The 17451-nt window shown below is 37.1% G+C and overlaps 2 protein-coding genes across 10 annotated transcripts in view; one reads left to right on the top strand and one right to left on the bottom strand.

Annotated features, from left to right (window-relative positions):
• STEAP3 (STEAP3 metalloreductase) overlaps positions 1–1333 on the top strand; it is a 102238-nt gene extending 100905 nt beyond the window's left edge. Inside the window, exon 6 of the mRNA XM_082630785.1 lies at positions 1219–1333. The gene's annotated coding sequence lies outside the window, so the exon portion shown is untranslated. The remainder of the gene's footprint in view (positions 1–1218) is intronic.
• Positions 1–17451, bottom strand: part of LOC309809566 (UPF0538 protein C2orf76 homolog) — a 97171-nt gene that overhangs the window by 28649 nt on the left and 51071 nt on the right. For all 9 annotated transcript variants that reach the window (XR_014294872.1, XM_082630794.1, XM_082630787.1 and 6 more), the window contains one exon: positions 5564–5614. Coding sequence is in view for 8 of the 9 variants with exons in the window: in XM_082630794.1 (XP_082486920.1) it covers positions 5564–5614 (51 nt within the window). In the remaining variant the exon portion in view is untranslated. The remainder of the gene's footprint in view (positions 1–5563; positions 5615–17451) is intronic.

Genomic DNA, 17451 nt, shown 5'->3' with positions numbered 1-17451 from the left:
AGACATTACATGGAATTCCTAAAAATCTTACATGTTCTGGTATAATGTTATATGTCATAATTCTAGTTATTATTTTAAAATGTACATCTCAGAAATAACTAAATTTCCTTGTCAAATGCATTATTATGAACTTTCATCAAATCTTTAACCATGGTCATTTTTAAGTCTTTTGTCATTTACAGACAGTTCTGGGTGTACTCTGATGCTTTTGCAAAAATGTTCTTATAAAAAAGGGTTTCATCTTCAAGGAGTTCATGGAAAAGACTCTGACAAGCACAGGTTTCTGGTAACTGACTATACTGCGGAACTGAATGAATAAGTATTTTCAGAACTCTAATGGAAAACTGATGAATTCATAAAAGTGCTAACAAAAGATCATGATGAAAAAAAAATTAACTACATGGGACTGAGTGAACTGATGAGGATGATTATAATTTTTGTGACTTTCTGTTTGAATAAAAAAAATCTGTTTAAAAAAAACAAACCTTGATTTAACTATGTTCTAATAACAAAGAAGAATAGGGTACCTATTCAGTTAAGAACCAGCACCCTGAATTACCCATTGTTTTATTTTATTTTATTTTATTTTATTTATTTATTTTTGTGGTACGTGGGCCTCTCACTGTTGTGGCCTCTCCCATTGCAGAGCACAGGCTCCGGACACGCAGGCTCAGCGGCCATGGCTCACGGGCCCAGCCGCTCCGTGGCATGTGGGATCTTCCCGGACCGGGGCACAAATCCGTGTCCCCTGCATCGGCAGGCGGACTCAACCACTGCGCCACCAGGGAAGCCCTACCCATTATTTTAAATAGTCAACTTTCAATTACCTATTGCAATTTTTAATATAAGGTCAGCCTAATCCCTGGACTATATGTATTGTTAAGAAATAAAAATAAATCTAACCTAAGTGAAATACACACACTTAGGAAGTAAATATGCCACAACTGCTAAAAATAAGCTTATAATGTACACAAGAAAATAAACAAATGTGACTTGTGAATTATCTATTATACTGAGTTACCTATTACACTCATTTTCTCACTGCAAATATATATCGGTTTGTTCCTGGAGACCAAGGAAGCCAATAGTAGTTTTTTTTAAAACAAAAGGACCTTGCAATCAACTTGCAAAACCGTAGTTTGACCTTGCCAAATGTTAATCATCTTCTATATATTTTGCTAACAAGTCTTTAAATTAGAAATATCTTTGTTCTGATAGGTTCTAGAACCCCACAAGAAGGAGGCCACATTTTTAAGCAGAAAAAGAAATGCTCTGAACAGAAATTTTCACCAGATTTTTCTCTCCAACAGAAATTGGTAAGACTTGGGAAGAAGGTAAGAAAGGAGAAATGACAAGCTAGCAAAAGATCTTGTATTAATGTCCCTTTCTTTGTTAAATCATCTCTTTCACTTGTTTTTCCCTCTTAGAAAAATAATCTTCATTATTAACAGAAACAACTTCTGTGGATATTGTTTCCTTAATGCAAATTCCTTGAGGAAAGCAACCTCATAAAAATAAAAACAAGATCTTATGTTTGTGGAGTATTTAATGTGTTCACACATGCATTTTTTTATTTAATCTCACACAGCCTTAGAAACAAACAGGATTAGCAGCCCCACACTGCACAACAACCAACATTTACTGCACACATGCACCATGCCTAAACAATAAGGATTTAGAAATAAAACAACATCCCCTGTGCTTTATGAACACACTGTCTGCCCAGGGTAAATCAGTAATAGATGTAGATGCCAATTAAATGGATGGAAGGGCTCTGAGAAATCTCAGCCTCTTGGTGGCCTGGCAGAGAGAACTGGACCTTTGTCCAAGGGCACAGAAATGGCAACTAACAACAATGAAATCTGAGTCTGTGCCCTTTCCACTCCCTAACACCCAGTGTGTTCAATCCCATAGAGAGTGTAGCAATGCTGCAGGACAAGGACAGGTGAGAAAGTAACACTTCAGCCTTTCTTGTCAAACACAAAGTGGCAGATTGTTAAAGAGCCAAATAAAGACAGTCAGTTGAAATCTATCAAAGCCATGGTGGTTCTCTAATTTCTTCACAGATAAATGTATTCATTTTTCCTGTCAATTCATCTGGTAGTAGAGAAATAACAGGACAAGAGAATGTTAATAAGGTGGAATAATATGAGAGGTACGTTATCCACTTACCATGGAAAAAGAAAAAGGAACAAGGAAGAAATACAAAATCAACTGGAAAACAATGTTTAAAATGGGAATACCTATCTATCAATAATTAGCTTAAATGTCAATGGACTAAATTGACAAACGACATAGAGTGAAAGATTGGATAATAAAACAAGAGCCTACAGTATGCTGCCTACAAGGGATCCATTTTAGGGTGAAGGACACACATAGATTGAAAGTGAGGGGATGGAAAAAGATATTTCATGCATGGAACCATAAAAGACCCAGAACTGCCAAAGCAATCCTGAGGAAAAGGAACAAAGCAGGAGGCATAACCCTTCTAGACTTCAGACAATACTACAAAGCTACAGTAATCAAAACGGTGTGACACTGGTACAAAAACAGACATATGGATCAATGGAACAGAATAGAGAACCAAGAAATAAACCCACACACCTACAGTCAATTAATCATTGACAAAGTAGGCAAGAATACAAAATGGGAAAAAGTCTCTTCAGCAAGTGGTGCTGGGAAAGTTGGATAGCTGCATGTAAATCAGTGAAGTTAGAACACACCCTCACACCATGTACAAAAATAAACTCAAAATGGCTTAAAGACTTAAACGTAAGACAATACACCATAAAACTCCTAGAAGAAAACATTCTCTGACATAAATCATACCAATGTTTTCTTAGGTCAGTCTCCCAAGGCAATAGGCAATAGAAAAATAAACAAATGGGACCTAATCAAACTTACAAGCTTTTGCACAGCAAAGGAAACCATAAACAAAATGAAAAGACAATCTACAGAATGGGAGAAATATTTGCAAATGATGCGACCAACAAGGGCTCAATTTCCAAAATATACAAACAGCTCATACAACTCAACAATAAAAAACCAAACAACCCAATCAAAAAATGGGCAGAAGACCTAAATAGACATTTCTCCAAAGAAACATACAGATGGCCAATAGGCATATGAAAAGATGCTCAACATCACTAATTATTAGAGAAATGTAAATCAAAACTACAACTAGTACCACCTCACACCGGTCAGAATGGTCATCATTAAAAAGTCTATAAATAACAAATGCTGGAGAGGGTGTGGAGAAAGGGGAACCCTCCTACACTGTTGGTGGGAATGTAAGTTGGTGCAGCCACTATGGAAAACAGTATGGAGGTTCCTCAAAAAACTAAAAAATAGAACTACCGTAGGATCCAACAATCCCACTCCTGGGCATATATCCGGACAAAACTACAATTTAAAAAGATACATTCACCCCTATGTTCATAGCAGCACTATACACAATAGCCAAGACATGGAAACAAACTAAATGTCTACTGACAGAGGAATGGATAAAGAAGGCATGGCACATGTATACAATGGGATACTCCTCAGCCATAAAAAAGAACAAAACAATGCCATTTGCAGCAACATGGATGCAACTAGAGACTATCACACTAAGTAAGTCAGAAAGAGAAAGACAAATACCATATATCACTTATATGTGGAATCTAAAATATGACACAAATGAACCCTATCTACAAAGCAGAAACAGACTCACAGACATAGAGAACAGACTTGTGGTTGCCAAGGGGGAGGAGTGTGGGGGAGGGATGGACTTAAGAGTTTTGGAATTAGTAGATGCAAACTATCACGTATAGAATGGATGGGCAACAAGGTCCTACTATATAGCACAGGGAACTATATTCAATGTACTGGGATAAACCATAATGGAAAAGAATATAAAAAAGAATGTATATATATGTATACCTGAGTCACTCTGCTGCACAGCAGAAATTAACATAACATTGTAAATCAACTATACTTCAATTAAAAATAAACAAATAAAACAAAAACAAAACAAATTTTTTTAAAGTTATTTCAGGCAAATGAAAAGGACAAGAAAGCAGGGGAGGAAATACTTATATCAGACAAAATAGACTTTATAATAAAGGCCATAAAGAAAGAAAGGACACTATATAATGATAAAAGGCTCAATACAAGAAGAGGATTACACTCATTAACATATATGCACCCGGGACTTCCCTGGTGGTCCAGGGGTTAAGAATCTGCCTTCCAGTACAAGGGACACGGGTTTGATCCCTGGTCAGGGAACTAAGATACCACATGCTGCGGGTCAACTAAGCCCATGTGCTCTACAGCCTGCGCCCCAACTACTGAGCCCGCGCGCCATGAGAGAGAAGCCCGCGCACTGCAACAAAGGGCCAATGCAGCCCAATTAATTAATTAATTAATTAATTTTTAAAAACATATAGCACCCAATACAGGAGCACGTAAAAACACAAAACAAATACTAACATACATAAAGGGAGAAATTGACGGGAATATATTATTTACCACCATGATGACTAACAGTCAGATATTTTGATGATTTCATGATCTAAAACTGATCTTTTAAAATAACTTACATGGGACACAAGTTTGAATACACACCCACACCATGCAAAAAGGGAAACTATATGTAGCTATGCTAACTTTAAGTGGCATCTGCAGGCTGATTCAAGTTTAAGGTTATATTTCAAGGCATGATACTTGGAAAGCCATGAAAGACGAAACTGGAGAAGTTTCATATTTAGTTAATCATGCTTTTTATTCCTTTCTCTTATTCAATATTTAGTATGTTAATTCTTTAAGTCCAATAACTCAAAGTACTTCCCACTCAGTGCCTTTAACTTCTGCTTGACTACCCCTTGTGACCTCACAATTAGTCTCTGGATATTAAAATGCATACACACGGTGAAGATTGTGATTTCAAAGTATTTTAGGTCATAAGTTGCTCTACCAAATGGCAGCAGAATTAAAAACCACTCCAAAAATGATCTAGGGTAATAAAAAATTTATGCTTTAAAAATGTCTGCACCAATTAACAGAAATATTTATTAGGTGCATTGTAATTCTCAAGTGAAGTCTCAAATTCAAAGTTTGGTGAGTGTCACTATGCTGAAGGTTAATAACTGTACCATCTTTATAATAAATAATGAAACCCAGCTTCTTGCCTTATTACTACATTTTAAAATCAATAATTGCAACATATAAAATTACTATGTAACATGCTCAAGTTACTGGCATCTAAAATGTTAAATCTCTTCTTATAATTCCTAGTCTTTAATCATTTCTTCTTTTCTGATTACCTGACAAAGAAATTCATTTTAAAGTTTGCCAAACATGCTATTCCTCACAAATAGGAGGAATATACAATTCATACACTTCCCTACACAATTACAATTTAATGATATACTAGACTCCCTATATTTCTAAATAACTTCCATAGTGGTTTTTACATACAGAGAGTAAATTCATTTTTGAAAACCAAATTTAAATTCACATCAATATAAAACTAATGTGAAATTATATTAATATATATCTTAAAAGACTAAGAAAAATTGGTTACCATATTTATAGTTTCTGAATGGTGGTGGCAGGCTGGTCCTCAAAGGGATATCTGTAAGAGAAAGATTATTTTTATTATAAAATATTCAAATAGACATAGTATTAAGTGAATTAGCATTTTATTATACAATAGCATCTTATACATTTGAAATATACAGTATGTACGTGGGAGACATTATTATATAGTTGATGTTCATTTAGCACATGAATCTGAGAACCCCTTGGGAGGGGTTAAGTTGGTAGTGGAAACCAATTATCTAGAACGATCTTAATACTCTTACCAAATTTCAGATAACCTACCATGTAACAACTCTTACTCAGCAAAGAAAACAGAACAAAAACAGAGTAAAAATAAATTTTAAACAGTGTCCCAAATACTAGAATTAGTTTTAAATAATAATTAAACTACAACCCCTACAGAGGGCAATTAAGTAACATACATCAAAATTACATATGCATATACCTTTTGACCTAGCAATTCCACTTGGAGAATTTACCATAGAGATATACTTTGCACACTCTTGTGCATGTGTGTATGAAACGACCATACATACAAAGGTACTAACCGTAGCACTGTTCGCAATGCCTGGAAAAATCCAAATATCCTTCAGTGGGGGTACTTGCTAAAAAAACTATAATATGCCCAAACAATTATACATATTTTTCAACTGTAAAAAACAAAAAAGGATGAGGAAGAAGCTCTCTACTAATATGATAAGATCTTTAAGATATGTCAAGAGTAAAGGAGGCATAAAGCGGAGCCTTATTTTTAGTAAGCCACCTTTTAAGTAAAAGGGGGTAAAAATAAGAATATATGTTTATATTTGCTTATATTTTCATGGGAGGGAGCATGATGCACTGGTCAGATAGAGAACAGAAGTGGCAAGGAGACTTCTCACTGTATTCCTTTTTACATTTTGATCTTAAAACCACAGGAATGTGTTATCAAAGAAAACTCTTAAAATCCCACACATCTGAACTAGGAAAACTGTTTAAGTACATTTACCTTTTAAAGGTCAAATACATACCAAAATTAAAATATAATTTATTCATTTATGTTATATGCGTTTAAACTACCTACTACCAAGTATTCCAGATACAGGGTAAATAAGAAGTTACCAAGACAAGTCCCCACTCTTGAGAGCACATGCTCCCTGTGAATCCTGTAAAAAGGTACTGAGTTGGCCAAAAGGTTCTTTCAGTTTTTTCTATAAGATGGCTCTAGTAGCACTTGGTTGTCTTTAACTTCATTCAAAACAATTTTGTTAGACTGTATTGTGACAGCTGTCATATCAGAGTGCATTTAAAAAAAAACTTATCAAAATTGGTGAATTTTTGTGTAACCATTTTAATATTGAAGATGGAAGAAAAAAAGCAACATTTTCAGCATATTATGCTTTACTATTTCAAGAAAGGTAAAAATGCAACTGAAACACACAAAAAAAAAGATTTGTGCAGTGTCATGGAGAAGGCGCTGTGACCGATCGAACTTGTCAAAAGTGTTTTGCAGAGTTTCGTGCTGGAGCTTTCTCGCTGGGTGATGCTCCATGGTCGGGTAAACCAGCTGAGGTTGACAACGATCAAATCGAGACATTAACTGAGAACAATCAATGTTATACCACACAGAAAATAGACGACATACTCAAAATATCCAAATCAAGCGCTGAAAATCATTTGCAACAGCTTGGTTTTGTTCATTGCTTTGATGTTTGGGTTCTACATAAGTTAAGCGAAAAAAACCTTCTTGACCATATTTCCACATGTGATTCTCTACTTAAACGTAATGAAAATGTTCCGTTTTTAAAACAAATTGTGACGGGCGATGAAAAGTGGATACTGTACAATAATGTGGAATGGAAGAGATCTTGGGGCAAGCAAGACGAACCACCACCAACCACACCAAAGGCTGGTCTTCATCCAAAGAAGGTGATGTTGTGTATATGGTAAGATTAGAAGGGAGTCCTCTATTATGAGCTTCTTCCAGAAAACCAAACGATTAATTCCAACAAGTGCTGCTCCCAGTTAGACCAACTGAAAGTAGCACTCGATGAAAAGCATCCAGAACTAGTCAACAGAAAATGCATAATCTTCCATCAGGATAACGCAAGACTGCAATTTTTTTTGTTTTTTTGCGGTACGCGGGCCTCTCACTGTTGTGGCCTCTCCCATTGTGGAGCACAGGCTCCGGACGTGCAGGCTCAGCGGCCATGGCTCACAGGCCCAGCCGCTCCGCGGCTTGTGGGATCTTCCCGACCGGGGCACGAACCCGTGTCCCCTGCATAGGCAGGCGGACTCTCAACCACTGCGCCACCAGGGAAGCCCTGCATGTTTTTTCTTTGATGACCAGGCAAAAACTGGTATAGCTTGGCTGGGAAGTTCTGATTCATCCGCCGTATTCACTCAGGCATTGCACCTTCGGATTTCCATTTATTTCGGTCTCTACAAAATTCACTTAATGGAAAAAATGTCAATTCCCTGGAAGACTGTAAAAGGCACCAGGAACAGTTCTTTGCTCAAAAAGATTAAAAGTTTTGGGAAGATGGAATCATGAAGTTGCCTGAAAAATGGCAGAAGGTAGTGGAACAAAATGGTGAATACGTTGTTCAATAAAGTTCTTGGTGTAACTGAAAAATGTGTCTTTTATTTTTACTTAAAAACCAAAGGCACTCTTTGGCCGACCCAGTATGTTCACAGCCAGGGTTATGGTCTCACCAGCCGACATTAGAATCACCCAGCCCGCTGCACCAGTAGATCAGACTCACAGCAGGCCAGTCCCAGGCACGTTTAAACACAAAACAAAAACCTGCTGAGACGATTCTTTGACAAACAAAATCACAGGAGGCCAACCGGATGACAGGAGTAAATGAGGCCGGGCAAACAGGAGGGGACTGTGAGGTATGAGCAAGCACCCCATTAAAGGGGGCTGCAGCCCATACATTCTAATCTGTTGCCTAAAGTTTTAAATGGAAACGCTAAAGTCTGGGGCGTCAGGTGAATTTTTCTGACTTGAAAATATTGTAGGCCAAAGGAAACCTGTCTGAAGTCCAAATTTGCCTGCCTGACCCCCATCTGAAACGTCTGTCTTAGGCTTAGCAGAGCACAGACCTTCATTTTATCTTTTGTTTCTCACTTACTTATGAATTCTGGGCCAAAGAAGTATTGACTAAACATTGGAAAGGAGAATTTAATTTAATTTATTGCCATTTATATTCCCTGAACTAGACAGCGAAAACCCCTGAAGAAAGGGCTGAGGTACAGAACAGATAGCTCAACGAAACTATTTTCATTTAGAGATGTCTACAGTCAAGACACCAAATGACTGCCTTATGTTCGGTCTACATTTCTGAGAGGAGAGACGATGACAGAGGTGAACAGGAGCCCCTTTTCTCTTTCTCTCTTTAGATCTCAGCTCAACTGTCACCTCCACAAAGAGGCCTCCCCTGACAGCCCTACTAAAACAGGGGTCTCCTCTCATATTCTTTCCTTCATAACATTTTTTCCAATTATAGTTTTCTCTGTTTATTTAGTTTGGTCTCTCTTCCTACTAATTCATAAATTCCTGGAGATTAAGACACAGTGGTCTATCTTCCCAAAACCTACGACAGTGCCTGGCACATTGTAGGTTAATGAATACTGGTTCCAGTGTGGGCAGGTACTACAGCCTATTTTCTTCATCATGTTGCCAGTACCTAAAAGAGTGCCTGGCACATGGCAGGTGCTCAAAAATATACATGAGTGAATATGTATCATTTAATCCCTTTAATCGGCAGGTAAGAACCCTGAGGTCTCAAGAAGGCAGATGGTCAGCAGAAAGCATCAAGAACCAGGACTAGAATCCAGCTCTCCCAACTCCCATCTGCTGCACTAAGAAGGGTAGGATAAAGCTGGTATCTTCCCTGCTGGCAAAAGAAAAGATTAGATGTTAAACACATTATGGTGAGAAAAAGGCTTTACGTATAAAAATGCCTGAAGAGGAGAAAAAGAACAAACACTTCCTTATGAAAAAGGGTGTTTCCCATTTTGCACCACTATGAATAAGGCTATGAGTACTCATACGTGGACAGACATATTCATTTCACCTACAAGTGGAATTGGCTGGATTGTAGGGTAGGTGTATGTTTAACTTGTTAAGAATTTGCCAAATCATCTTCCAAAGTGGTACCTTTTTAACATTCCCACTGGCAGCATATAAGGAGTTCCAGTTCTTCCACATCCCAGCTGAAAACTAGTTTTTAATTTCTAAAATTTTTTGATCTTAGTCTTGTTAGTGGGTGTGTTATGCTCTCACTATGGTTTTAATTTGCATTTCACTAAAGACCAGTGATGATGAGAATCAGTGAATGTGCTTATTTGTCATCCATACATTTTCTCTGATGAAGTGCGTGTTCAAATATTTTGCCCATTTTTAATTGGGTTGTATGTCTTATTACTGAGTGGTAACAGCTTGGTTTCTTTTCTAGTTATTATTATTCTAGATACAAATCCCTTGTTTATATGTTTTACAAAGTCTTTCCAAGTCTTTGGTTTGCCTCTTCATTTTCTTAAGTGTATTTTAAAAAGCAAAAGTTTTTAATTTTGATGAAGCCTAAGTTTTTTTCTTTTTTGCTTATTGTGCTGTATTAAGAAATTTTACCAAAATCAGTCCCTAAGATCTTCTCTTGTGTTTTCTTTCAGAAGTTTTATGGTTTCAGCTTTCAAATTCGGGTCTTGAACAAAAATTGTTTTTGTGTATGGTAGGAGGTAAGAGTTGAGTTCATTTATTTGCATATGGATATCCAGTTGTTCCAACACCTTTTTAGAAAGATGACCTCTTCCTCCCAAAATTCCTTGGTCAAAAACCAGTTAAACATATATGTGCAGGACTATTTCTGGACTATTTTTCATTGATATATACGTCATCTATATATCAATACCACACGCACTATCTTGCCTGATATAGCATTACAGTAATAAGTCATGAAACCAGATAGTGTTAAGTCTTCCAACTTTTTGTGACTTATGTATATATTTATTTATTTATGTATTATAGGTCTTTTTTATTTTCCTTATAATTTCTGAACAAGTTAGAATAACTTGTTTATAAACTTTAGGATACGTTTGACATTACCTGAAGGGAAAAAGAAAGTCTGTTGAGATTTTCATTGGCATTGGAATCCACACATTATTTTGCGGAGTCATGGTGTCTTAACCACATCGAGTTTTCTGATCCATGAACACAGTCTATCTCTCTATTTACTTAGGTCTTTTTAAATTTCTCTCAGTGATGTTTTAGAGTTTCCAGTGTAAAGTTCTTACAGCTCTATCGAATATATACTAAGTATTTCATATTTTTTGATACTATTACTCTTTTTCAGTTTCCAACTATATATTGCTAGTAACACAATTTTTGTATATTGATTTATATCCTTCAACCTTGCTAAGCTCAACTTACTAGTACCAGTACTGTTTTTATAGACTCCATAGGATTTTCTACATAGATAATCATGCCACCAGTGAATAATGACATTTTCTTTCTCTCTAATTTGGATGCCATTTATTTCTCTTTCTTGTCTTACTGAACTGGCTAGAACCTCCAATGCAGTGTTGAATAAAAGTGATTTCTAAAAAACCTGGTTTTTACATTAGGAGAAAAGCCCTAGAAAAATATTTTAAATGCCTGGTTCCTTATATTAGGAGAAAAGCCCTTAGTTTTTCACCATTAAGTATGATGTAGGGTGTCAGTTTTTCATAAATATCCTTAATCAGGTAGAGAAAGTTCCCTTCTATCCCTACTTTACTGAAAGTTTCTAACAGAAGTGGATGCAGCATTTTGTCTTCATCTATTGAAATAATTACATGGTTTTCCTCTCTTAATCTATAATATGATGAGTTACACTGAATGATTTTTGAATGGTAAACCATCCTTGCATTCCTAAGATAAACCCCACATGGGCATAATGTATTATTCCTTTTTAAATATTGTTGGACTTGACTTGCTGAAATTTTGTTAAGAATTTTTACATCTTTATGCATGAAAGTTATTGGTTGGCAGTTTTTTTTTTTTTCCTTCTCATTGCTTTCTCTGATTTTGGTATCAGGATAAGGATGGCCTCAGAGAATGAGATAATAATAATAATTCCTTTTCTTTTATTTTCTGGAAGAGTTTCTGTAGAATTGAGATTATTTCTTCCTTAAATGTACGGTAGAATTTAACAGTGAAGCCATCTGGGACTGGAGTTTTCTTTGTGAAAATGTATTTTAGTTACTGTTCATTTTAAAATACAGAATTATTCAGGTGTTTGTTCCTGTTTAGTGAGATTTGATAGTTTGGGTTGAGTCTTTCAAAGAATTTTTCCACATACCTAGGATAATATATTTATGGCACAAAGTTGTTCAAAATATTCCTGTATTATTCTTTCAAACTCTGTACAGAATCTGTAGTGATATAACAACTGTCACTCCTGATACTGATAACCTGTGTCTTCTCCCTCTCTTATTTTTTTCCTGATTAGTCTGGCTAGCACTTTATAAATTTTATTAATCTCAAAGATCAGCTGTTATTGATTTTCCCTATAGTTTTTCTATTCTCTGCTATGATCTTTTTTATTTCTTTTATTCTGCTTACTTTGGGTTTAATTTGCTTTTATTTTTCTAGTTTCTTAACATAAGGGCTGAAATCACTGATTTGAGACCTCTTCTCTTTTTTACATTACGCGTTTTTAGTACCATAAATTTTCCCCTAGTACTGTTTCACCAGCTTCCCACAAATTTTGAAAAATTGTGTATACATTTTTATTCAGTTCAAAATAGTTTCCCTTTTCTCTGCTTTTATCCATAGGTTATTTAGAACTGTGTTATTCAGTTTCCAAATACTTGGGGATTTTACAGAGATATATCTGTTACTGATTTCTAACCTAATTCCACTGTGGTCAGAAAACAACAGTACAGAGGAAGACACTAGAACTCACCAAAAAAGATACCCCACCTCCAAAGACAAAGGAGAAGCCACAGTGAGATGGTAGGAGGGGCGTAATCACAATAAAATCAAATCCCATAACTGCTGGGTGGGTGACTCACAAACAGGAGAACACTGATACCACAGACGTCCACCCACTGGAGTGAAGGTTCTGAGCCCCACGTCAGGCTTCCCAACCTGGGGGTCCGGCAATGGGAGGAGGAATTCCTAGAGAATCAGACTTTCAAGTCTAATGGGAATTGACTGCAGGACTTTGACAGGACTGGGGGAAACAGAGACTCCACTCTTGGAGGGCACACACCAAGCAGTGTGTGCATCAGGACGCAGGGGAAGGAGCAGTGACCCCACAGGAGACTGAACCAGTCCTACCTGCTGGTGTTGGAGGGTCCCCTGCAGAGGCGGGACGTGGCTTTGGCTCACCGTGAGGACAAGGACACTGGCAGCAGAGTTCTGGGAAGAACGCCTTGGTGTGAGCCCTACCAGAGTCTGTCATCAGCCCCACAAAAGAGCCCGAGTAGGCTCCAGTGTCGAGTCGCCTCAGGCCAAACAACCGACAGGGAGGGGACCCAGCCCCACCCGTCAGCAGACACGCAGATTAAAGTTTTACTGAGCTCTGCCCACTAGAGCAACAGCTAGCTCTACCCACCACCAGTCCCTCCCATCAGGAAACTTGCACAAGCCTCTTACATAGCCTCATCCACCAGAGGGCAGACAGCAGAAGCAAGAAGAACTACAATCCTGCAGCTTGTGGAACAAAGACGACATTCACAGAAAGAGAGACAAGATGAAAAGGCAGAGGGCTATATACCAGATGAAGGAACAAGATAAAACCCCAGAAAAACAACTAAATGAAGTGGAAATAGGCAATCTTCCAGAAAAAGAATACAGAATAATGATAGTGAAGATGATCCAGGACCTCAGAAAAAGAATGGAGACAAAGATCGAGAAGATGAAAGAAATGTTTAACAAAGACCCAGAAGAATTAAAGAACAAACAAACAGAGATGAACAATACAATAACTAAAATGAAAACTACACTAGAAGGAATGAATAGCAGAAGAACTGAGGCAGAAAAATGGATAAGTGACCTGGAAGAAAGAATGGTGAAATTCACTGCTGCGGAACAGAATAAAGAAAAAAGAATGAAAAGAAATGAAGACAGCCTAAGAGACCTCTGGGACAACATTAAACAAAACAACATTCGCATTATAGGGGTCCCAGAAGGAGAAGAGAGACAGAAAGGACCAGAGAAAATATTTCAAGAGATTATAGTCGAAAACTTCCCTAACATGGGAAAGGAAATAGCCACCCAAGTCCAGGAAGCGCAGCGAGTCCCATACAGGATAAACCCAAGGAGAAACACGCCGAGACACATAGTAATCGAATAGGCAAAAATTAAAGACAAAGAAAAATTATTGAAAGCAGCAAGGGAAAAATGACAAATAACATACAAAGGAACTCCCATAAGGTTAACAGCTGATTTCTCAGCAGAAACTCTACAAGCCAGAAGGGGGTGGCATGATATACTTAAAGTGAGGAAAGGGAAGAACCTACAACCAAGATTACTCTACCCGGCAAGGATCTAATTCAGATTCGATGGAGAAATCAAAAGCTTTACAGACAAGCAAAAGCTAAGAGAATTCAGCACCACCAAACCAGCTCTACAACAAATGCTAAAGGAATTTCTCTAAGTGGGAAACACAAGAGAAGAAAAGGACCTACAAAAACAATTAAGAAAATGGTCATAGGAACATACATATCGATAATTACCTTAAATGTGAATGGATTAAATGTTCCAACCAACAGACACAGGCTTGCTGAATGGATACAAATACAAGACCCGTATATATGCTGTCTACAAGAGACCCACTTCAGACCTAGGGACACATACGGATTGAAAGTGAGGGGATGGAAAAAGATATTCCATGCAAATGGAAATCAAAAGCAGGAATAGCAATACTCATATCAGATAAAATAGACTTTAAAATAAAGAATGTTATAAGAGACAAGGAAGGACACTACATAATGATCAAGGGATCAATCCAAGAAGAACATATAACAATTATAAATAAATATGCACCCAACATAGTAGCACCTCAATACATAACGCAAATGCTAACAGCTATAAAAGAGGAAATCGACAGTAACACAATAATAGTGGGTGACTTTAACACCTCACTTACACCAATGTACAGATCATCCAAGCAGAAAATTAATAAGGAAACACAAGCATTAAATGACACAATAGAGAGATAGATTTAATTGATATTTATAGGACATTTCAACCAAAAACAGCAGATTACACTTTTTTCTCAAGTGCGCACGAAACATGCTCCAGGATAGATCACATCTTGGGTCACAAATCAAGCCTCGGTAAATTTAAGAAAATTGAAATCATATCAAGCATCTTTTCTGACCACAATGCTATGAGATTAGAAATCAATTACGGGGGGAAAAAACGTAAAAAACACAAACACATGGAGGCTAAACAATATGTTACTAAATAACCAAGAGATCACTGAAGAAATCAAAGAGGAAATCAGAAAATACCTAGAGACAAATGACAATGAACACACGACGATCCAAAACCTACGGGATGCAGCAAAAGCTCTCTTAAGAGGGAAGTTTATAGCTATACAAGCCTACCTCAAGAAACAAGAAAAATCTAAAATAAACAATCTAACCTTACACCTAAAGGAACTAGAAAAAGAAGAAAAAACAAAACCCAAAGTTAGCAGAAGGAAAGAAATCGTAAAGATCAGAGCAGAAATAAATGAAATAGAAACAAAGAAAACAATAGCAAAGATCAATAAAACTAAAAGCTGGTTCTTTGAGAAGATAAACAAAATTAACAAACCATTAGCCAGACTCATGAAGAAAAAGAGGGAGAGGACTCAAACCAATAAAATTAGAAATGAAAAAGGAGAAGTTAAAACAGACACTGCAGAAATACAAAGCATCCTAAGAGACCACTACAAGCAACTCTATGCCAATAAAATGGACAACCTGGAAGAAATGCACAAATTCTTAGAAAGGTATAACCTTCCAAGACTGAACCAGGATGAAACAGAAAATATGAACAGACCAATCAGAAGTAATGAAATTGAAACTGTGATTAAAAATCTTCCAACAGGGCTTCCCTGGTGGCGCAAGTGGTTGAGAGTCCGCCTGCCGATGCAGGGGACACGAGTTCGTGCCCCAGTCTGGGAGGATCCCACATGCCGCGGAGCGGCTGCGCCCGTGAGCCATGGCCGCTGAGCCTGCGCGTCCGGAGCCTGTGCGCCGCAACGGGAGAGGCCACAACAGTGAGAAGCCCGCGTACCGCAAAAAAAAACAAAAAACAAAACAAAAAAAAAAAAAAAAAAAAAATCTTCCAACAAACAAAAGTCCAGGACCAGATGGCTTCACAGGTGAATTCTATCAAACATTTAGAGACGAGCTAACACCCATCCTTCTCAAACTCTTCCAAAATTTGCAGAGGAAGGAACACTCCCAAACTCATTCTATGAGGCCACCATCACCCTGATACCAAAACCAGACCAAGATACTACAAAAAAAGAAAATTACAGACCAATATCACTGATGAATATAGATGCAAAAATCCTCAACAAAATACTAGCAAACAGAATCCAACAACACATTAAAAGGATCATACACCATGATCAAGTGGGATTTATCCCAGGGATGCAAGGTTTCTTCAATATACGCAAATCAATCAATGTGATACATCATATTAACAAATTGAGGAAGAAAAACCATATGATCATCTTAATAGATGCAGAAAAAGCTTTTGACAAAATTCAACACCATTTATGATAAAAACTCTTCAGAAAGTGGGGATAGAGGGACCCTACCTCAACATAATAAAGGCCATATACGACAAACTCACAGCAAACATCATTCTCAATGGTGAAAAACTGAAAGCACTTCCACTAAGAATAGGAACGAGACAAGGATGTCCACTCTCGCCACTATTATTCAACATAGTTTTGGAAGTCCTAGTCACGACAATAGAGAAGAAAAAGAAATAAAAGGAATCCAAATTGAAAAAAAAGAAGTAAAACTCACTCTTTGCACATGACATGATACTATACACAGAGAATCATAAAGATGCCACCAGAAAACAACTAGAGCTAATCAATGAATTTGGTAAAGTTGTAGGATACAGAATTAATGCACAGAAATCTCTTGCATTCCTATATACTAATGATGAAAAATCTGAAAGAGAAATTAAGGAAACACTCCCATTTACCACTGCAACAAAAAGAATAAAATACCTAGGAATAAACCTACCTAGGGAGACAAAAGACCTGTATGCAGAAAACTATAAGACACTGAAGAAAGAAATTAAAGGTGATACCAACAGATGGAGAGATATACCATGTTCTTGCATTGGAAGAATCAATATTGTGAAAATGACTATACTACCCAAAGCAATCTACAGGGTCAATGTAATCCCTATCAAATTACCAATGGCATTTTTTACAGAACTAGAACAAAAAAATCTTAAAATTTGTATGGAGACACAAAAGACCCCGAATAGCCAAAGCAGTCTTGAGGGGAAAAAAAGGGAGCTGGAGGAATCAGACTCCCTGACTTCAGAGTATACTACAGAGTAATCAAGACAGTATGGTACTGGCACAAAAACAGAAATATAGATCAATGGAACAAGATAGAAAGCCCAGAGATAAGCCCATGCACCCATGGTCAATTAATGTATGACAAAGGAGGCAAGCATATACAATGGAGAAAAGACAGTCTCTTCAATAAGTGGTGCTGGGAAATGGACAGCTACATGTAAAAGAATGAAATTAGAACACTCTCTAACACCATACACAAAAATAAACTCAAAATCCATTAGAGACCTACATGTAAGACCGGACACTATAAAACTCTTAGAGGAAGAACACTCTTGACATAAATCACAGCAAGATC

This window comes from Mesoplodon mirus (assembly GCF_964341445.2).
Source record: "Mesoplodon mirus genome assembly, chromosome: 8".
NCBI classification, from domain to species: Eukaryota; Metazoa; Chordata; class Mammalia; order Artiodactyla; family Ziphiidae; genus Mesoplodon; species Mesoplodon mirus.
Note: the sequence above shows the minus strand (reverse complement) of the source record. Positions and strands in the feature narration are given on the sequence as shown.